The sequence below is a fragment of the Nelumbo nucifera genome, chromosome 4 (assembly GCF_055504915.1).
Source record: "Nelumbo nucifera cultivar China Antique chromosome 4, China Antique-T2T, whole genome shotgun sequence".
Classification (NCBI taxonomy): Eukaryota; Viridiplantae; Streptophyta; class Magnoliopsida; order Proteales; family Nelumbonaceae; genus Nelumbo; species Nelumbo nucifera.
In genome coordinates, this window is record NC_142652.1 from 78233969 (window position 1) to 78257653 (window position 23685).

The following is a 23685-nucleotide window of genomic DNA, read 5'->3' on the forward strand; positions in this document are numbered from 1 at the left end:
GGATTTATTTATTTTTTTGCATAAATCAAATTAACTAAGTTGTTTTCTTTGTTCTAAACAATTGAATGACCATATGTCTAATATCAAATTATACGGGTGATTCTTCATATGTTTTTTCTTTTAAAATGGTTATTTGAATTATTTGAGAACATTGCCTTTTGAAACATGAAATGTAATTCCCGATTAGTACCATGTATTTTGGGTCTAGTGTCACTTTGGTCATCGAACTTTAAAATGTGATAATTTAGTGCCTGAACCTTCAAATCGTGACAATCTAGTACCTGCTGTTAACTAGCTGTTAATCAGCCGTTAAGTGACATTTTAAAAAGACACAAACATTGACAAAAAAATTAATAGTCCCAAATCCTTGCCTCTTCTATTCAATAAAGTTGGGGTCACCAGATTACCCACTCAAACGTAACCCCAACTTTCTTGGAAGAAGCAAGGATTTGTGACTGTTAATGTTTTATCAACATTTAGATGGTTGATAAAGAAAATTAAATGACACTTGAAGGGCATTTGTGGCCTTTTCAAATGTCACTTAACGACAAGTTAACTGTTGATTAATGGAAGGTACTGAATTGTCACATTTTGAAAGTTTGGACACTGAATCGTCGCATTTTAAAGTTCTAGAACCAAAGTACACTAGACACAAAGTATAGGGTACTAATTGGGAATTTTCTCAATATTTATAATTGTTACTTGATTAATTATTATTTTATTTAATGTGTAAATGCTAGAAACTTATTGCTAATAAACTTTTATTTTATGGACATTTATACCTTCTATAATTCTAACTTGATATATTATATGTTATTTTATCAATTTATAAACTTTAATTAATTATATTCTTAAGCTTTGAGACTTATGCCTCACCTTTTTGGCCATTACGTTTTGACTACGTCTTTAGCCTTTTAAAACCTTGCATGATTATTTATTGTGGTTTGGTCTACACCATAGTGTGGATGATTAATCTTTATAACAAAAAAATTGATTCAGTGTTACTCTCTCACGTTACAACCCTTGATTCTATTTTTATTATTTTAAAATAACTTATAAATTAATAATTAATTTCAAATGAATCATTTAAAAAAATATTTGAAATATTTATTTTTATTTTTTATTAAAATTTATCAATGTTATATATTTGTATACTTTAATTTCTATTCATTATTATTAGATAAATTTGCTACATACTTCACTATTTTTTATTAGTTAATTTTATAACTAGAATTTTTCCTTTAATTTTTATATTTAGTGTAAATTACATGTTCAAGTTTTATTTCAATCATGGTTAATTTGCGTTATTTTTCACTATTATCTTATTTATAAAAGCATTACATTTTTTATACCATATCAACAATGTAGATCATATCACATATTATATGTGAGATGCGTGAAAGCGAAACACAAGGTATGGATTGAATCGCACCACACCACACCCTGTAGAACACCTCCATGACTGTGGTGTAATCAAATCTAAACAGTTTGTCTATATTATAGAACAATTCCAAACTGTGGCATGGTGTTGACTTATCCACACTAAGGTGGTGTTTAGGGATGTCAATGGGTCGGGTTAAATGGTAAACCCGGCTTGATCCAATCCTATAGGGTCGGGTTAGGGTCAAGTATATTTGGTTTAGGGTCAGGTTAGGGTTTTGATTCTTTGGCCCGAGTCGGGTTCAGGTTTTAGCTGATCCGCCCAGTTGCATCATGATACCTTGCATATATACCAAGTATTCTTGCAATTTTTTTTGACTTCTAATTTTATAATCTTAAAGTTTATAATTTATTTATATGTTGATTTTGATTTTCTTCTTTTTTTTTAAATAAAAAAATAATAATACGTTAGAATCTATAAAACAATTTTTTTACTTAAATTAATGTATTTTAGGTCTTCAAAATGTGTTAATAAAATACATTTGAGAATATTTTTAAGCCAGGTTGGATTAAACCTTATAGGATTGGGTCGGGTTCAGGAATCAAATATTTTAAAGTCAGGTTGGGTCGGTTTCGGGTTGGATTTGGCTTGAGACAAACCCTTGCCAAACTCGACTCATTGAAATCCCTAGTGATGTGTACTTAATATATATTATCATTCATAGTGAGATATGTTCCCGAATCCCGATGTACAGTAATAGCGTTTTGTGGTAGGAGATCCTAATACCATAAAAAATTGACGTTGATGACTTTATGGTAGGCGTAGACCAGTAGTGATGTGAGTGTGTGGGATCTTGAATGGAGCACGACCAGAAGAAATTACTGTTTTGAATGATCAAAGACAGCCTCGTTTCTGACTAGCCACAGGATTGTAAAAAACGTAGCACATGGGGCGGACTCAATAGCAGCCGTGGAATGAAAATAATTGTTGCCATCAGTCGACCAAGGATCCAGATTCCAGAGGAGCGGCCATCAATTCTAAGACCAGGATCCGACCCGTCTACCGGTTGCCATCCAACCCCATTTCTGGCTTTCCATGTATTTGCTCTGACCCATAACAATATCATTTCATCTAATTTTAGGTGCAGACAGAGCAATACATATAACGGCTTTGATTTCATGGATGTAAATGCTGTCATTTCATCTGATTCAGGGTGGGTTTAGGTTGCATTTGACATTTCTTATTTTAACCATTTTATCCCTTTTGCACAGTAAGATGTTTCTATGAATACCGAGATTTTAAATACAGAAAAGGAAATGAGTACTAAAAATAAGGAATGCTAAATACAGCCTTACAATAATATATGAGATACTTCGATTTCATGGATTTTAGAGAACATTAAAATCCATGATTTTCAAAACTAGATCGGACTGGATTGAAAACATGGCAATTGGTTAGGTAATCTGTTCAGTTTCACCTAAAATCACTTTTTGTCCAAACAACGTTGATTTGGTTAATAACCTGTTTATTTGCGTGGTTGAACTATCGAAATGTTGACATGGATAATGGTTTTTGGCTTTTATTTTTAAGTCAGAATAAGCCATTCATTTGAACTAGATGATTGGATCAGTCAATTCGGGAATCGGTCCCTAAAACAGTCTGGGACCATTTTAATGTATAAAATAAAATATAAAAATAAAAAAATGATCAAAAATCATTGTCTGAGTCAATGTTTTAACCACCAGGTCAGCAGGTTAAGGTTTTCCAGTTTAACCGTTCGGTCCGATCCAATTTTAAAAGCCATGGGCATAGAAGTTATAAATGTTTTATTACCGTTTGATACGATTTTTAATACAGTTTACGCCATTATTAAGCTTAAACTGAGCAGATTCAATTCACCGTTTGATTTGATTTATGAAACATAGGAATCAAACCGAACCATAAACCATAGTTTACAAGAATGCCAAAGTCCCAACCGCAAATTTCGAATTGGTTCGATTCGATTTGGCGATCTGGACCGTATAATGAACACCCCTCGCGGGTGTCGACAACCCTGATAAAACCGTGTGGTGGACAGTCATACTCATAGGAGAAGACAACACGCCCTCACACGGCACGACATGTCACAACGCGATTCATCCAAAAACACGGATCAGTCAACACTACTGGGTTTTTGTCTGGTAGTTGACTCTTGTCCAGTGATTCACACTCTTGAGTTTTGACTCTTACGGACCGATTCCAGTTTCCAGGAACACCTCCTACTTCTACCCATCTCTGCCTGCATCCTCGTGTATATAAAGAATAACATCCCCCAATTCTCCTCTCAAGGGTGTCTCAACTTTCAACTCTTTCTTTCGGAAAAAAAAAGTCTCAACTCTTCTCACATACAACGAAAACATCAATGGGAAACTATGCGTCATGCGTTCTTGTAAATTCGAATTCCCGAATGGCGAAGCTAATCGACAACGAGGGAAATCTCCGGCGTATCGCCCTGCCACTCAAAGCCGCCGAGCTGATGCTGGAAGCCCCAGGGTCCGTTGTGTCCCCGGTAGACGTGCTCCGACGAATTCGACGGATCTCGGCGTTGAGAGCGGATGAGGAATTACAGGGGGGAAAGCTTTACCTGCTTTGTCCTGCAGTCAGGGTGAACGGTAGAGTTCTTGATTCAGAGATGGCGCTCATCGATACCAAGTGTCAGAAGGGATACAGACCGAAGGTTTATCCGGCAACGGTGATGGCAGAAGGGGAGGGTGAGAAAGGAGGAAAGATGGTCACCATTGGGCTCTCGGGAGAGGGTCAGACCGGCGCCGGTTTGCGTCAACACCGTTGCCTTGGGCATCATCGCCGGTGGAGGCCTGTTCTTCAGCCCATTCGCGAAAGAGATTCAAAATGCTCGCAGCTTCTTCAGTTCAGTTGTAGGAAAGAGGAATAGAAAACTTTATTTGGATTCGAACACGAATGATGGTTATTTGACAACATTACATATTTTCCACTTCTTGTAGAGTATAGACACAGAACTAGCACATGGATCATGGATGTAGAACACTACATTTTATCATTAGCAATATCAGGGTTCCATCAACAGAAGATTATCAGTAACTAAATTTGACAGTTTACCGTTAGTTATTTGGACTACAGTCTCCGTACTTTTCCCTATAAAATATAGGGAGAATGACGATTCAGCTCAGCGTCAGAGTAGAGTTTGTAGGCTCAAAGTACATGCCAAGAGTGAATGTTTATAGCTCTGCGGTGGAAATCAGAAATCATCATTGGGCTGCCTTTACTTCTCCGTAAAATATATTTCATTAAAGGAAAAATCTATGGTTTCATGCAACATGAAGCAAAGAACACGAACCAGTGATTAACCAATATAGGCTTTAAAAAAATGATTAAACCATGTGGAGAAGCAGTTCTCTGATGCTCCCCCTGTATGTGGTTGGAATCTCTGTTGTATCCAATGATGAAAATTGTCCATTCTTTTGCATAAAATAAGTTTTGATAATATATACATCTTGTAAAACATGAAATCACACCCTCTCAAACATGAACACGAGTCCAAATCTGTTCCTCAGAGAGCGCCTCACACCAAACCTCACAGCATTTTCAACTGTGCATTAAGAACATCTATTGCACTTGATTTTGTTATTCATGGGAAGATGCTCCCTATGCAGGGCTGTGATGTTCTGTGAGATTAGTGCGAGGCCCACTATCTGAGGACTACATCTGATTATCATAAACATATGAGAAGTAAATAGACCATGTATCTTTAACCTGATTGATTGAAATCTTGATTTACATTGTTACAAATATTCATTAAGGGGTTTTGATGGGTCAAAGTTCTTTCTGGTTGATGTACGCTTGAGTATAGGGCGTTGTGTGTAGGATATCCAGACTCCATTGGAGCAGTTAAACCAACTTCTATAGTTTAGTGTTTAGATCATGCATCTCTCTCTCTCTAATTGTACTTTCAAACAGCTGAAATTGATGACATAAAATTCATGAAAAATAAACAGCAGCTCTCAAGAAGTTTACTGACGTCATTGTAGATCACCGATATACTGCATTTTACTTTCTAAATCAGACTATTCAAATTACAGAAATCAGTCCAAAATGATCAAACTTTTAGTTTGGGTATGTTTACAATTAAGAACACAAACCTATATCGTCCAGGTTTTTTGTTGGCTTGTGCCACTGCAATTTCCAGAAGACCTTTGTATTCCTGGAGCAACTCTTGTTCCTTCACCTTTGGTTTTCAACTTCGGGATCAAGAAGACCTTGGTATTCCAGCTGGACAAACTACGATTTAGTTAGTTATCTGACCTACATACCTAAATTGCAACTTTAGGGTTTTTGGTAGAAAACTACTTACCGCTGCTTGATCATAGGACATCTTCATCCTCCTATATTCTTGTTGTGCTCGCTTTGATCGGAACATGGCTTGGACCCGTATAACAGATCTCTCAACACGCTTTTCAGCTTGCTTTCTGCCAACTCGGAAGAAGTCCTCCTCTGCATCATTTTCTTGCTTTTCATCTGCTGATATTTCTTGAATTGGTTTGACCTGAAGCCCACGGAAGCCCTTTCTCTTCAAACGCCAGCGAAGAATTGCCTTTTCAAGTATTCCAACCGACCAAAGAATTTTGCCATACTGCCTCCGTACTTGGTAACCTCGGAAAACAGCCTAAATTGGGAACCATAAATAACAAACAATATTCTTTCATCTAGATTTTGCATTGAGAACAACATATAACAGAACTACAATGTGGTATAATGTTCCAATGTTCAAATCATGTTGAACTTTGATGATAAACAACCCAGAAATGGCTTTAAAGTCCCAAAGCTTTCCATTTTGGATCCTAGTTCCTCTTTTTCTTTTGGTGATATTTTGACACTTGATGCAAAAAGCCTTACTTTTTCTTCATTTTGCTATATTTTATAAACTTAGAGTCGCTGTTTAAATTTTATCAGCAACAGCAAATCAGATAATTTTATTGATATACTAGAGCTCCAACACTGCGTTAGAATGAGGGGACTAGAGTACAATGCCTCTAAGTTTTATACTACTCTTGAATCATCAAGTATGGAGTCATGTTAAAACAAATGAATGAAATACTGAAATTCCAGCTGAAATAAATTCAACTAAAGTTTTAACGGACTTTGTTTCTTTCAATAACCTAATTTCACGAAATTTTAGCAAAACCTACATCCTAAAACCATGCACCTAATATTTAACTTGGATTTCTTTGGGCTGACTTGGCACTAACACATTTTTCGATGGATTTTGGCATTAATATATTTAATTCTGACTCTGCAGACTTTGGATTGAGGATCATTGCCACAAGTATAAACATTTCTTATGACTTTTCTAATTCCAAAACCCCCATGGCTCAAACTCTTTGGTAATAAATAGACAGATTAGGAAGCCAATATGTGAAGGGTCTTACTTGAATTTTGATAGCTTGTCGGCGCATATTAAGAAAATCTTTTCGGATCTTCCAAGTACGAAATCTGTACTGGATTCGTGCTGCAGCTGTCATCTTCTTTCGTGTATCATAGTTTCGGAAGGCATGCTGAATCTTCATTGCCGCGATTATAGTACGCGCTTCATCCTCTGGATTTGCAAGCTGAACTGCTTTCTCCTTTAGCTTTAGCGAGTGCTGTCTGAATGCAGCGTGAATATGTGCTGCTGCATCAGCAGCTCTCCGGTATGCTGCTAATGTATCCTTCAAGCACAACTCATCCTCATTTGATACTTCATGGTTGATTGAAGTGGTTCTGCTAGTTTGCAGGGATCCACTAGCATTTCCAGATATTTTCATCTCATTAAATTGATTTATTAATCCCTTTTCTGCAAGATAAGCAGCTAAGCCTTCAAAACCATTCTCGGAGGCGAGATCAGCTGCAGTGCGTCCACCAGGGAATTGTGGAGTGGGATCTGTTACCAAGTTTGGCTTTGCCCCTGCAGATAAAAGGACTGCAACCATTTGCTCCCTGCATGCGGAAAATGTACAAGAGAAGATATTTAAAAGAGATCTCTCTAAGACAGAAAAACAGGTTTCCACTTTCATTACTTCCAGATATAATTCACCAAACACACTACTGAAATACATTGTAGAACCAAGAATTGTTGAGAAATGCTTTATTAGTTCCACATCAGATCTTTGTTGGATTCCTTTCAAGATAATGTGCCCTGGTAAATTGTAAAGGTTTTCAATAAACACCTAACTTTTGAATTATCAAAAATTCAAAACACCTTCAGCTCATCTGGACTCCTATGGAATGGGAGGGATGCAAGTTGCTTTTTCATTCATGTGAGTACGATAAGCATTAATAGAAAATAGAGTCCACAAGGAGAAACAAAACAGGACAAATATCATATAGGATCTCAATTGGGAAAGAGGAAAAACTAAACCAACTCTAGTGCAAAATATTTGCAAGTAAAATAGCCCACACAAAACCTCACTCATGATAGATACTCCTGAAATAATCTGCAACAGAAAGTGAAGAATGATACCTCCCATAGTAGGCAGCCCAATGAAGTGCAGTCCATCCAAATGCATCCCGAAAGTCTAACGAGAGACCCGAACATGAATATGGGTAAACAGCCCATGTATACCCTAGGATAGCACACAAATGGATCACACCTTGACCTTTAGTATCGCGAAGGGTGGTTTTACTCCCTTCAGATACCTTTTCCAAGAGCCACTCCTGTAACTTGTTCTTCAAAGTAAGCTCAAACAAAGTATCTTTGGCTTGTAGAATTGATATCCAACTGTTCTCAATTGACTTAATTAAATATGCCCAATCTTTCTCAATGGCAGAGGTTATGTGTGCAAACTTTTTTGCTTCCTTCAAGGCATTTGGTGATACCTTATTAGATAGAATGTTAAGGCTGTTGTTTGTAGAGAAAAGCAACCTAGAAAGTCGCAATTGAATTTGAAACTCCTCCAACTTACACTTGTATTCTGGTGAAGTCCCTTGACCATCCATTGAAGGGGAGCGATACTCAAAAGTCAGAACTTGGCTAATAGGTGTATGACCATCAAGACTCAAATAGAGATTTACAAAGCCAGGGTTATGTGGTGATGCCATACAGCGAAACACCCCACCTTGAACTACTTCCACAGGAACACATGCATCACCAAAAACACAAAATAAATTGGACTCTACAAGATGAGAATATTCAACATGGAAAAAACCAATCACAATAACCTGCAAAACAGATTAGCCAATGTCAACTTCCAACAGTAAACATTCTAATACTAATCTTAGTTATATGATACCATGTACTTTTCTTGATGCAAAATTACATGGATATAACTGAACTTTTAGCTATTCAAAAGTGTCCATTTCATCACCTGAAGCTCCTAGTTTTTTTTTAATTAACAGAGATACATTATATTAATTGCCATAAAAAACATGGACCTTGATCTGTCCAGGCTAGACAGCAGGGACCATACAAAAAAATAGCCTTGAGTTGATCATACAATAAAGAAAAAAACATATTGGTATATTACAGATCAATCCAGATCTTGGCATCACCTGCCCCTAGTGGATAACATATATTCCTTCCAGGAGCTTTAACTGGAGTCAGGTTTTATTAAAGAGAAATAAATTTAAAGGTCATAGAAATTTTATTGCTTAAAAATTGTTTCTTTCAATGCAACCCTACAAACTTGAATTAAGAATATAGAAAATGATTGATATGCAAAGATCCGTAAGGATGGATGGCATGTAAGTTCTGACATGACACAAGGAGTCTAAAGCAGTAACTTCTGAAAACATGAAAGTCAGATGTTAGCAGTACATTTCACTTAATTTTTGAAATAATAAAGTTTAACTATGTTTATAACATCAACTGATTAACCTAGAATAGGTTACTAAGTTAGTTTGCACGAGATATAAATAGCATAATAGTGAGAAAGAAGTATATGACACATATTATAGAAATGGGAAGTGGTGGCATGCTGCATGCATATTACATGTAAATACAACAGAGTTTCCAAGATGGCAAATTTTCAGGAAATGGACTATCCTATACCAATAAACATTTTTTTTTTGAACAGCAACTGTGTTCAACTTTTATTAAAAATGAAAAGAAAAAACAGTTTGAATCATTTCAAGGATTTTGAAATAGTGTCCAAAAGGAGTCTACAAGCAATATAAGCTGTCGAAAAAAGATACAAAAAAGACAATATATATATAAAAGGCTCCTCTACTAATGCCTTTTCATTTTTCTGATTCAGGAATTAATCTGTATAAGCAAAATTGATTAATCTCTAGAGATTTTGCTTCCCTCAGCCTGGATCTCAGAGGCCATGGCCCATCATATCCTGATTTATTTTGATACTCCAGACCATTGTCTCCTGATGTTAAACACTTTATTGCTATTAGACAATCGCCTTCCACCCTTAATTCCTTCCATTCCCTAGTCAAGGAAAATTTAAGACCCAGCAGGACTATCAGCTCCACCATTAGAGAATTACCCATGCCAACTGGTCCATTGTATAAAAATCTAATATAGCCTGTATATCTCTGAAAATTCCACCTATTCCAGTTGGCTTTAGGTTCCCTTAGGTGAATCCATCAAAATTTAATTTTAGCTGTCCTGCCTCAAGAGTCATGCAAATTTGATTAATCTCTAGAGATTTCCCTTCCCTCAGCATGGACCTCAGAGAAGACGACTCATCATATCCTGATTTTTTTGTTGATACTCCAGCCTATTGTCTCCTGATGTGAGACACTTTATTGCGATCACCTTCCACTATTAAATCCTTCCATTCCCTAGTCAAGGCAAATTTAAGATCCTGCAGGACTATGAACTCCACCTTTAGAGAATTACCCATGCCAGCTGGTCCATTATAGAAAAATCTAATATAGCCTGTATATCTCTGAAAATTCCACCTATTCCAGATGGCTTTAGGTTCCCTTAGGCGAATCCATTCAAAATCTAATTTTAGCTGCCCAACCTCAAGAGTAATGCGACCTTGGGTCACTGACTGCTTTATAGTTATAGTGGAGTGGCTAAAAACAGTCTGCCACCTCTTAGAATTGCAAACATTAAGATACCTTAAACTCCTTTATTGTACTCAAAATATTGCAGAGAATTGATTGAGAATAGCAGAAATCAGGTTTCAAGAAGAGAGAGGAGGAAGAAGGTGGTGGCAATAAGGGTTCAGAGAGAGATTTCGAACATAATCTCCTCTTACACCCCTAATCCTATTTCATTAACTTAAATTTTAGTAATTTACAGAGAGGCCCTTAGTTTAGCATTGGGGACTTCAAGATTTTGAGGTGGAGGGAGACTCTAAATTGTCAATAGGATGGATACAGACAAAAATCTTGGGGGTTTGGACTGTTGGACAACAAATAAGGGAGATTTTTTGCTTAGCAAGGGAAGCTGGAGTACTTTTCAATTGGACAAGGAAGTTGGCCAATGGTTAGGCCGATACTTTGGCAAAGTAGGGGACCTTGGAGAGAATCTTTTTTGGGCTGTATTGCAAACCTTGAAATAAAATATGGGGTCAACACTCATGCTATGAGTGGTTGACATTGTTTAATTGTTGTTTTAATGAAAGTTACTGTTTCCAATCTCTCTCCCTCCCTTCCTCTCTCTCTCTATCTATATATATAGTTTTAATTCCATTTGAAATCCTCACAGACCCCTCCAGTCCCAGGTGGACCTCGATTACCAAGAGAGATGCTATCAAAATAAAGTCTTATTGTCCAGATACCTATGGAGGGAGAGGAATCCATGGCCAAGTGTGGAGGATCAAATGAAGAACATGTGTTAGAATTCTTTTCAGATCTTTGAGGGAAATTCCCTTTATCTCCTTCTTGGCTGATACCGAGAATTGATCAGAAGAAAAATGTGAAGCTTCAAAGGGGGCACTACTACCTTCAAATTCTCAATTGTTTCTCTTCCCAGCCCATCACATGACAATATTTATAATTGCCTTCCAACAAAGCTTTCCTGTCATGTCAGATAATTCCCTGGTTGTATTTAACATCATCCAGTTCAGAAGAATTCTAAGTGAAGGCCAATGCTTAAATTCCTAAATGAATTTCGACTTGACAAAAGAATTCTAAGTAATTATCCTGGGAAAACTCTTTAGTCGTTTTGACTCCTGGAAGGGCCTTCAAAAACATTTTTGTGGTATAAAAATGTTCATCTTGAATAAGACATGTAAGCAGGTTAAAAAGATAGCCAGCCAAATGACAAGTAGGGGTACAAATTGGATACCCAATCTGAAAAATTTCCACTGCAATCAGGCTGGGCCCCTTCAAAGTTCAACAAATGTCCAACCAGGCCTGTCCAAGTTGCACCCCTAATGATAACACCTATTCCGAATATACTTGTACCCATAACCAAACACCATCAAAATATAGGATAGTATAAGAAAATAACCTTTGTTTCTTCTGTTGAGAAAGACCATGCAGGTGAAACATCAGTTATATTAAAAACTTGACCCTGTGTGGAAGATTGATGGTGATTAGTTGTTGCAGAGAGAGTTGAATCATGACCAATTGAAATTGGTGATTCAATTGGTGGGCCATCTAGTGATCCTGGGGAGTCGGCCATAATGCAGTTCATCCATCTTCCAAAATTATCCTGAGTTTGTGAAGTGTCTCTAGAAGTAAAGTTGAAGGATTCAACTGTTCTTTCAAAGTCTTTTCTCTTGTTATCTGATAGCTGTCCCAATGTCTGAAGGTAATGACTGTTTGATGGTCTGATGTCAACTGGATCACTGTTAGGCATTGGTTCAGTTGGATGCCCAAAAGAAGATAGTTCCATAGATAGATTATTGGTTGGGAGAAAGCTACCCTGATACAATAAACAATTGGTTGATCAATAAAGCGAATACGTCAGCAGAAACATGAAGAGATAAAAGCATTCAGTGGATCCACTTATTTTGGATATTAATTTCCTTATATTGCCAATAGTTGTTAACATGGGAAGGGCCTAAGAGAGTTATCTACATAGACATGTAAGTTTACTTACATCCTGAATGGAGCCTCTTGGTTCAAACAACTTTTGTCGCTCCAGGTGTAAAATTTCATCTGCCAATCAAGATTATTACAGTTAATGGTTTCCTAAGTTGGCTAGTAGCTTTATCAGAAACAGGTACGTGGTATTACCATTTTTAGGCATATTAGGATCAATGGATTCTTGTTTCCCCAACAGATCTTCCCACTCAAGTGTGTTAATCTCATGCAGTACAGTCAAATGATCATCAACCTCTGCAGATCCACTAACAGCAGGAGAGCCAGAACCTAACAAATCCATTTTCATACAATTAGGCGATTACTTTTCAGAGAACAGTTGAGACATCTTTTGGATTAGGAACTCTGTAAACCCATAAACTAAACTATTAACATAATCAATAATTAACACTATCCATGAACAAAGTTAAACAGTGATCATCATTTAAAGAAAAGAAAATAGTTTCTTTACAAATTGCATCAAAATTGATCTATTAACATGATGAATAATTGCCACAGCATCCATAAATATAGTTAAATAGTATTCATCATTTTGAGAAAATAAATAGTCACAGTGATCATCGTTTCGAGAAAACAAAATAGTTTCTTTACAAATATCATCAAAAGATTAACTAGACAACTCTGTAGATAATTGTTACCTGTGTGGAACGCATGATTAGCTCCAGAACTGTTTTCTTCTGATGAAACCCGAGAAACAGATGGATCCGAGTAGGCTGAACTGGAATTTGAATTAACAAGAGTGACTGGAGAACCCTGTGGCTGTAACATACACCAACCATAGATCAAAGGAAATATTAGATCACACTGTTAATTTGATTTTGCGGTAAATGAGGTTCATGGAGTTCTTGTGTATTATTTGATGTTTCAATGTAAGTGCACTGTCCTTATATGGCTGTGATGCATCATTTCTATACTCTATTATTTTTAATAAAATTTCTCGTTACCAATCAAAAGATGGGATTCAACCTAGGCAGATGGTATAACCTGTCTGCCTGAGATAAAGGCTTCCAATCCATCTGTTCTTTTACATTTTTTTTTTTCTAGAGGCAGTAGAACCTCAGTGCAATGAACTAGTTCCAACTCCCTAGAACTTCCAATTGATCTTAAACAGAAGGTCCTTCAAGATCGGAGTGAATTTGAATCCATCTAGATCTGATTCAATTACTATTTATTAGTCAGATATGTTTAATATTGTAATGGGTTGTTGGTTCAAGTCTCACAATATATATTTTTTGATGATTCTATTAAAAATAAAATATTCAATCTGACCCTTATCCAAATCCGACAGAATGGATCTGGATATTTTAAATATCTAATTGGGTAGAATTAGGATATATACCAAGATCTACTCCAAATCTGATATGTTTATGGCCCTACTAATCCCAAACAATTGATTCCAATTAAATGGTTTATGCAAAGGTTCTAGGTATATTCTACCAGAACTCATCTTTTATTTTTATTTATAATTTATTTGCAAGGAGTTGCAGAACAGACCTGTAATATTTCAAAAGATAAAACAAAAATAGAAAAAGAAAGAAAGGAAGAGAAGTTTCAGCAGAAGCTTGTGAAAGCAGATGAGAGAATGTAGAGAAGGGAAGAGAGAAGAGAAGAGTTTGATCCCTCTCTCCAGCCCCCAAAGATATCTTTTGTTCTTTAATTGTAATCTGAGTACAATTCCATGAATACCCTTAATAGGGTGGTCAGCACTTAAGCAATAATAAAAAGACAGAAAACAGGTCCATAACTAAGGCCCACTACTTAAGACAAACATAAACATAAACATAACTTAAATAAAAGGAAAGAGACTTAAGGCCCATTCGGCCCAATCTCTCTACACCCCCCCCCCCCCCCCCCCCCCCCTCAAGCTGAGCATAGATGTCAATCATGCCCAACTTGCTTGCATACTTTAGGATCTTAGTCAGAAAATCTGCTAGTTGCTCTTCTGAAGCAATGAAAGGAAAATAAGGCACATCTCCCCTGAGGTTCACTCTCTCTCATATAAGGTGTCTACCTACCTCAACGTGCTTAGTTCTATCATGTTGAATCGGGTTATGGGCAATGTTAATAGCAGCTTGATTATCACAATATAACATCAAAGGCTTATCACATGATATAGAGAGATCTAAGCCATAACAACTCAGAAACCCCATGGGCCATAGCCCTATACTCTACTTCAGCTGAAGATCTAGCAACCACTAATTGCTTTTTACTTCTCAAGGAAACAATATTCCCAACTACCATAGCATAATAGCTTGATGTAGATCTCCTGTCATTTATATTACCTGCCTAATCAACATCTATATATGCTTATACCTTCATATGACCATGTTTAACAAATAGTATGCCCTTCTCGGGAGTTCTCTTAAGATAACATAGCGCCCTTTCTATAGTAGCCATATGTGTGTCTCTGGGGGCATGCATGAACTGTCTGGTTACACTCACGACATAGGTAAAGAAGTTTCCCCAACAATCTTTGAAACACTCCCCTGTCAGCCAAAAGTTCTTCATCATCAGTTGAGAGTTTATGATTCACATCAATAGGGGTGGAGGCAGGTTTAGCATCAAACTTCCCAGTCTTAGTTAGAAGATCCAATATACTGTTGAGAAATGAAGATACCTTCTTTGGATTTAGCAACTTCAATGCCCAGGAAATACCTCAACTTTCCTAAGTCTTTGATCTCAAATTCAGAATTAAGGAACTGTTGAAATGTGTTATGCATAGTCGTAGGGGTATTTTTGTCTTTTCTTATCTTTTTATTGTACCCTAAATATAAATACTAAGGTGCCACCAGCTACTTAACCTTTGGAATAGAACTCTTTTCTTTTTCTCCTTTCTCTTCTCCTCCTTTCTTATTCCTTTCTACTTTTTTCTTCTTTCCTCTTGCTGGACTACATTGTATCAAAGCACTGATCTAGGCTCAAGCTTCTCAAATTGAGTTTTTCATCTGAAATCTCCTTTTTCGACTAGTAGAAGAATCAAAGCCTCATCGGATTGAACTAGGCCCGTGCTTCTATGTTGTTTTTTTCTTTTCTCTTTGGTCATTGTACTAAGAGGAGTTTTTGTGGAGCTTTTGGTGGCAGCCGAATGCAATGAATAGAATTCTTTAGGGTTTGCCCTGTTTTTTATGTACTTTTACATTCATGTTTCAGTGTGTTATAGCTGTGAATGTTACAGTTTGGAGTTGTAGAGATTGGTTCTAGAAGAAAAACAGCCTTTTGAAAAGAAAGGACTGTTTAAAAAGTTGCAGAAAATCAAAAGGAAGTAGCAGAAATCAGATTTCAAGAAGAGAGAAGAAGAAGAAGGTGGCGGCAACTAGGGTTCAGAGAGAGATTTTCGAACATAACCTCCTCTCTTACACCCCTAATTCCATTTCATTAAGTTAAACTTTAGTAATTTACAGAGAGGCCCCTAGTTGGGCAGAAAATTAAAAAACATAACATATGAAAGAATAAAGCCCAGATTAAGGCCCATTACAGCAAAGAACATAAAAGATAAAAAAGATAAACAGCCAATGGGCCATTTGGCCCATCTTCTCTACACTCCCCCTCAAGTTGAGCATAGATGTCAATCATGCCAAGCTTGCTAGTATCATGCCGAAGTTTAGAAACTCCATGAGCCATGGCTCTATATTCAGCTTCGGCTGAAGATCAAGCAAAAACTAATTGTTTCTTGCTTCTCCAAGAGATATTACCTACCACCAAGCTACAGTACCCAGAGGTAGATCTTCTGTCATCAATGTTTCCGGCCCAATCAGCATCTGTGTAGGCTTCAAGCAACAACTAATCCGCTCTGCTGCTGCCATGTGAATATCCCTGGGAGCATGCATGAACTGACTAATGCAACTGACAGCATATGCAATGTCTGGTCGAGTCATGCATAGATAGAGAAGTTTTCCAAGTAGCCTCTGGAAGACTCCCTTATCTTTCAACAATATTCCATCTAAAGCAGAGAGTTTATGACTCGTATCAATAGGAGTAACAACTGGTTTAGCACCCATCTTCCCTATTTCAGAGAGCAAATCAAGTACATACTTTCTCTGAGATCCCATCTTTGGATCTAGCAACTTCTATGCCAAGAAAGTATCTCAATTTCCAGGGGAACCCTTCAAATAAGATAGAATCTGCTCTGTTGCTGCCATGTGAGTATCCCTGGGAGCATGCATGAACTGACTAATGCAACTGACAGCATATGCAATGTCTGGTCGAGTCATGCATAGATAGAGAAGTTTTCCAAGTAGCATCTGGAAGACTCCCTTATCTTTCAACAATATTCCATCTGAAGCAGAGAGTTTATGACTCATATCAATAGGAGTAGCAACTGGTTTAGCACCCATCTTCCCTGTTTCAGAGAGCAAATCAAGTACATACTTTCTCTGAGATCCCATCTTTGGATCTAGCAACTTCTATGCCAAGAAAGTATCTCAATTTCCAGGGGAACCCTTCAAATAACATAGAATCTGCTCTGCTGCTGCCATGTGAGTATCCCTGGGAGCATGCATGAACTGACTAATGCAACTGACAACATATACAATGTCTGGTCGAATCATGCATAGATAGAGAAGTTTTCCAAGTAGCCTCTGGAAGACTCCCTTATCTTTCAACAATATTCCATCTGAATCAGAGAGTTTATGACTCATATCAATAGGAGTAGCAACTGGTTTAGCACCCATCTTCCTTGTTTCAGAGAGCAAATCAAGTACATACTTTCTCTGAGATCCCATCTTTGGATCTAACAACCTTTATGCCAAGAAAGTATCTCAATTCCCCCAGATCTTTGATCTCAAACTCTGTATGAAGGAAAGATTTGAGATCATTAATTCCTGATACATCATTACCAGTCACGACAATATCATCAACATACACAATCAGGTAAACGGCCAAGGATCCTCTCCTCTTCACAAAGGGGGTATGATCAGACTATGTCTGTACATAGCCAAAACTAACAAGGGCGGCCCTAAACCTTTCAAACCATGCCCTAGGGGACTATTTAAGTCCATAAAGAGATTTCTTCAGCCTACAAACCTTCCCTTTCATATCTGTTTCATACACCCCTAGAGGAAGAGACATATAGACCTCATGTAACTCTCCATTCAGAAATGCATTCTTCACATCCAGCTGATAAAGTGGCCAGTTTGAGTGTGCAGCTAGAGATAGCAGACCTCTCATAGAAGTCATCTTGGCAACAGGAGCAAAGGTCCCCAGATAATCAATCCCATATGTTTGTGTATAAGATTTTGCAACCAGCCTAGCCTTGTACCTTTCAATGGTGCCATCAGCATGATATTTGATGGTAAAAACCCACTTACAGCCTACTGGATCCTTCCCTTCAAGCAAATCAACCACTTCCCAAGTGTCATTCTTGTGCAAGGCATCAACTTATGTTCTCATAGCATCCCTCCATTCTGGAATAGTAAGAGCTTCTGACACAAACCTAGGAATTGGGTTAGAAGCAATAGAAGAAAGGTAGCCAAAATATGAAGGAGAGAGCAAACTATAAGAAAGGTGTTTGGAACTGCAATGTGTAGTACACTTCCTTTTTTCTTTCCTAATAGCAATAGGGATATCAAGGTCTGTAAAGGATGACTCCAAGGGGGCTATATTAGTACTTGTTGTCTCTTTTGTGATTGGAAGTGTAAGAGGCTCATGTGGTGTAGGGGAAACAATCTTCTCACTTCTGGTTCTCTGCCATTGGTACAACCTGGGATTAAAAAAAGGATGAGGAGGTAAAGGTGGGATAAGAATACTGAAATGAGAGTGAAATGACTGATCCTCCCTTGACTCATTTGAAGGAGGAAGGGTCTCAATAGAAGATTCAATTGGGACAGGAAGGGGGAGAGCAAACAACTATAACAAATTCTCCCCCTTTGGACAATGCCTCTCCTGAGAAGAATCATAAAAGGAAGAGAGCTCATCAAAGGTGGCATCCATTGAGACATACCAAGTGCCAATCTTTGGATCAAAACAACAATACCCTTTTGTGTGGGGGAATAACCAAGGAAGATACACTTGTGGGCTTTTGGCTCAAATTTATGTCTCTGGACACTTGGGATATGTACATAACAAGTGTAGCCAAAGACACAGAAAGGAATAGGCAAAAGATCCTTGCCCGGATGAAGAAGACTGAAGGAAGACTTAAACCCCAAAACCCCGGATGGCATACAGTTGATTAGGTAGGTTGTAGTGAGAACATCACCCCAAAATTTTGTAGGGACATGTGAGGCAAATAGGATACTTCTTGCAACTTCAACAATATGCTAATTTTTTCTTTCAACAACTCTATTCTGTTCTAGGGTCCTAACATAGGAGCTTTGGTGAATAACCCCCAAATCAATGAGATAGCAGGTCAAGTTTTTCTCAAAGTATTCTTTTGCATTATCAGATCTAAAAATTTTAATTCTGGAATCAAACTGGGTTAGAACAAATTCATGGAATTGCCTCACAAGTTTGAGAACTTCATCAAAAATATCCAAGTGAACCGTGAAAAGTCATCAATGAATAGAATAAAATATTTGTAGCCACCCATAGAAGGTAAAATGGTAAGGCCCCCACACATCAGAGTGCACAATATGAAATGGAGAAGAAGATCTTTTATTACTCAAAGGATAACTGTTTCTACAATGTTTTGACAATTCACATGACTCACAATGAAGACTAGACAGACTAGTTCCCTTAAACAATTCTGGGAATAAATGACTTAATGCAGAAAAAGAAAGATGACCCAAACGAAGATGACATAACATGACTCGACTGATGGACTCTGTAGATGTAGACCCCAAAGCAACTTTTCCAGGTTGTCCATGGCTCTGTCCGGGAGTGTCTAGCAGATATATTCCATTCGCCTCATGGCCACTCCCAGTCACTTTCTAAGACTCTAGATCCTGAAAAACACAGTAGGAAGGAAAGAAGGTTACACAGTAGTTCAATGACTTAGTTAGGCTACTTACAGATAACAAATTTGTATTTAGCTTGGGTACATGAAGAGCAGAAGGAAGTACCAAGGAATCTGTAGCCTTGATGGTTCCCTTGCCGGAGATAGGGGCAAGAGAGCCATCGGCTAGGGTGATTTTGTCACGGCCAGGAAGTAAATCATAAGAAACAAACAAAGTGGAAAGGCTGGACATATGATCAAAAGCACCAGAATCAATAATCCAAGGGATCCTACGATTACCTGAAATAGTTGCATGATTGGCAGAAGCCCGTATACCTGAATGAGAAAATGCAGAAGAGGTTGAATTTCCTGAAGGGTTGGAAGAAGAGGCCACACCCTCTAGGTGACTGATCATCCTTCCAAACTTCTCATACTCTACCTTCAATAGCTGCTAACTGCTCACTAGCAGTCATCTCTTCAGTTAGGCATTTGTCACTATTTGGACCAACAGCAATATTGGCACTCCCTGCATTCATATTATCAGACTTCTTTTGAAACCGAAGAGGAAGAAGCTCAAGATGCAATTTCCAACACTTGTCTTTAGTGTGTTTCAGCTTCTTACAGTACTGACAAATAATTTCTTTCTTCCCTGAGCTACTTGGAGTCCCTATAACTCCCTTGGTTTCACTCCCATATTAGCAAAGTGATCATTTAGACCAGCCCATTGAACCTAGACAAGTCTCCTGCTTTCTTCACTACTTTCCAAGGCATAGACTTGAGAAAATAAAACACTATCCTTGGATAAAATATTTTGCTTTGTGATGTCATACTCTGGATTCAACCCTGTCAAAAACTCAAACACCTTGTTTCTCTCAACAAGTTTCCTATAGGTCTTAGTATCATTAGTGGTGTCCCAGGCTACAGCTTCTATCAAATCAAATTCTTGCCATAGAGACTTCAGTATTGAGAAATAAATAGCTAAAGGTTTCTCCCCCTGTCTCAAATTCTTCACATCATTCCTCAGCTTGTAAGCCCTGGCCACATTTAATTTCTGGGAATAGGTTTCAACAACACTATCCCAAATTTCCTTTGTTGAATTCATCCACAAATAGTGTTGACTAATTTGCGGTTGCATTGAGTTCACAAGCCATCCAATAACAATATAATTTTCTTGCATCCATTTCTCATATGATGAATCATCTTCTGAGGGAGCCTTTTTGCTCCCGAAGATAAAGCCCCATTTGCCTCTACTGCAAATATGAATTTTTACTGATTGTAAACAAGCCAGATAATTAGTTCCATCTAGCTTGACTGTGGTCACAGCCAATAGATAGTCTACATAGGCTCTCGGAACCTGTCTAGATTCAGCAACATGATTGTTTTCAACTTCTGAAGGGTTCATCTTCTTAAAATACTTCGAAAATAACTTCTAACAACTTCGAATAACAACAAATGAAGACAGAATAAAAACTATGTTGTGAGTCAACCTCTATGCAGTCGTACCTGCTACTTGCGTCACACTCGGAACCCAGGAGAAACAGAGAAATCGCAGCCTCTCAGCCTCTCTTTTTGACTTCACAGAACACCAACCCACTTGAATCGATCTTCAAGATGAAGGATAAGAACACTTTCAGTCACAGAGCGCCCAGGTCAAACTCCCTGTGGGGCCTGCAATCAGATTTCTCCAGAAAATTAGGGTTTCGAGCAACACACTTGAGTCTGTCAGGAGGACAACAAAACTAGTCCCCTTCTCTCCAAAAACCACTAACAACTGGGCTGAAAAAGAAAAAGTTGAGCTTGCTCTAATACCAGAAAAACAGCCTTTTGAAAAGAAATGATTGTTTAAAAAGTTGTAGAAAATCAAAAGGAAGTAGCAGAAATCAGATTTCAAGAAGAGAGAAGAAGAAGAAGAAGAAGGTGGCGGAAACTAGGGTTCAAAGAGAGATATTTTCGAACATAACCTCCTCTCTTACACCCCTAATTCCATTTCATTAAGTTAAACTTTAGTAATTTACAGAGAGGCCCCTAGTTGAGCAGAAAATTAAAAAACATAACATAAGAAAGAATAAAGCCCAGATTAAGGCCCATTACAGCAAAGAACATAAAAGATAAAAAAGATAAACAGCCTATGGGCCATTTGGCCCATCTTCTCTACAGTTCTCTTTGTTGCTATAAGCTGATAGCTATTCGGCTAGGGCTTTCTGACCTCAGTCCTACTGAACTGGTTTATTAAAGCCTCTCTTTATTCATAGGTGGATGAAGTTCTACTGTTCTCCTTGTTTGAAGTGTTGTTCTTTTTTTTTTTTTGATGAATGGAAGTGTTGTCCTTTGTCTAGTTGGCTTGCTAGACCTTTTTTTTTGTTATAATAACAGTGCTGTAGAGGTACAAAACCTTAGTTTTCTCAGTCCTGTCTTTGGGAAATCAGCAGCAATACAGTGAGCCTAATGTCTATTGAAGATTCGACATTGTTAGAGTCGACTAAAGAGGGGTACTTTAGTCTTTTCCGTCTAAGTAATGTGTTAGTTATATGCCTCCTACATATGCAGGGGCATTTCTGTCTTTGTATACTTATCTGTCAAATTTAAATATATGGTCGACTGGGTTAGACTCTTTGTCTTCTCAGTTCGACACTATTCTTCTTCTTCTTCTCTCTCTTCTCTCTTTTCTTTCTCTTTTCTCAGTTCGGCTGAATAGTACTAACATGGTATCAGAGTGCCACTGATAGAAGTCGATTACAGCTTTCTATTGATCTCCTCTCTCCCTTTCTTCTTTTTTATTTTCGTTTTTTTCTGGTGTGAGAAATCTGGGGTAGAAGACTGACAAAACCCAGATTTCTGTGGCAACCTCTAGGGTTTCGGTGGCTTGACTTCTGGTGACAGGGGATGAGTACAACAGTTCGAGTGAACAGAAAAAAACCCTTTTTTTGTGTGGACTGCTGTCACTATGTGTGGCAGCTGTGGTAGTTGAGTAGGTGAAGTCGTGGTGGTCTGAACCCTTTAATGAGCAGTTTCAAGAGGGATTCTCTGTGTTTTTAAATCTGCTTATTTGCAGTACAGTGGTGTTTAAAGTGGCCGAATGTATGCTAGGGCAAGTTCGTGGTGATTACAAGTGTGCTGGTGTGGTAGTTGAAGAACAGTAGTTTAGTGGTTGGAACTGATTTTTTTGTGTGTGACGGGCAGAACCAATTTTGTAGACTGAAATGGCATCGATGGGTGATGCGAGTGGTGACCAGAAATCGAGTGTGATGATCTCCTCTGATTTTTTAAGTGTCTAGATGACATCCATCAAACTCAATGGTGAGAACTATGTTCCGTGGGCCAAGTCGGTGGAAGTGTTTCTGAAGGCTAAGAAAAAAGTGAAACATGTACGGGAGGAGAAACCTAATGCTGAATCCTCGGGTTTTAGTGATTGGGAGCAAGAGGATGCTCAAATTATGACGTGGTTGTGGAACAGTATGGAGCCTAAAATCAGTGTTAACTTCATGTTTTTAGATACCACAAGGGGTATATGGGAACATGCCAAGAAACTCTTGTTAGACAGTTTTGTATGCCCTTAGCTTCAATCAGAATGATGTACTTTATGAGTTTATTGTAAATGAATAAAAGTGCATATTTGATTCATGTTCCCTCGGTAGGTATGTTTCTGTGTAATACCCTTAAACTGGACACTTAATGAGACTCGTGTTAGTTTAGAATGTTCACAGCTAGTGGGTCGGTCTGGGGAGACCTATCCTGATAAGGCTGACACTGTGGTGCCACCAAGTCGGTTGGGGTGGCCTGTCTAAGCTGCCAGGGTGAGACCCTAGGCACATACAGTGTAGCATTAATTGAATCTATGAACTGGACCAGATTTCCAGTATTGCCCTGGACCTTGGAGATTGATGGGCAAAACTGGAAAGTTACACCCGACCCCTAGACTCGATTATGATACTGCACTAGGTGTCGGATTGGGCTGTCTTTGATATACCATTCAGTGAGATCCTTAGCGGGGGTCAAAACCTGTGTATGTTGGGACAGTCTGAGAATTCATCTGATGGGTGATCATAGTGACAGGATCAGCCCCTTTGTCGAACAAAGGTAATGATCGGGGATGCACTCTCACTGATGGAAACCAAGATTGCCGGCAACCGATTTCAATCATTGAGATTTGTTTTGCAAAATATATTTAAGTATATATATTATGGTTTCTAAAGTGTTTGCAAGAAGGTTTTAATTCCCGGGATCCATACAAGTAGAGAGTGCAACACTGTTCCTTGCAGCCAAGGAAGAGGTCCTCTCTTGTCGGGCAGTGTTTGATCATTATGGGCTGAGAGGTTATGTGTAAGACCATTGAGGGTAATACCTGATGGGCTGATCTTGCATCTGCCCACAGTCCCTAGGTATTACAAGGTGGCTTGGCCCAGGGACCACTTAGGGTAAGTGTTGGGCCCAT

General features: G+C 38.1%; 1 protein-coding gene across 3 annotated transcripts in view; it reads right to left on the minus strand.

Moving 5' to 3' along the window:
- Positions 1–5340: 5340 nt before the first annotated feature.
- Positions 5341–23685, minus strand: part of LOC104605104 (calmodulin-binding transcription activator 5-like) — an 84711-nt gene continuing 66366 nt past the window's right edge. For 2 of the 3 annotated variants that reach the window (XM_088903205.1, XM_010269720.3), the window contains 8 exons: positions 13024–13144; positions 12521–12655; positions 12384–12442; positions 11790–12206; positions 7896–8593; positions 6826–7372; positions 5751–6062; positions 5341–5677 (listed from right to left, as the gene is read on the minus strand). In XM_088903205.1, coding sequence (XP_088759331.1) covers positions 5621–5677; positions 5751–6062; positions 6826–7372; positions 7896–8593; positions 11790–12206; positions 12384–12442; positions 12521–12655; positions 13024–13144 — 2346 coding nt within the window. In that variant the 3' untranslated portion in view covers positions 5341–5620. The remainder of the gene's footprint in view (positions 5678–5750; positions 6063–6825; positions 7373–7895; positions 8594–11789; positions 12207–12383; positions 12443–12520; positions 12656–13023; positions 13145–23685) is intronic. The other variant, XM_010269721.3, reaches the window with a different exon arrangement.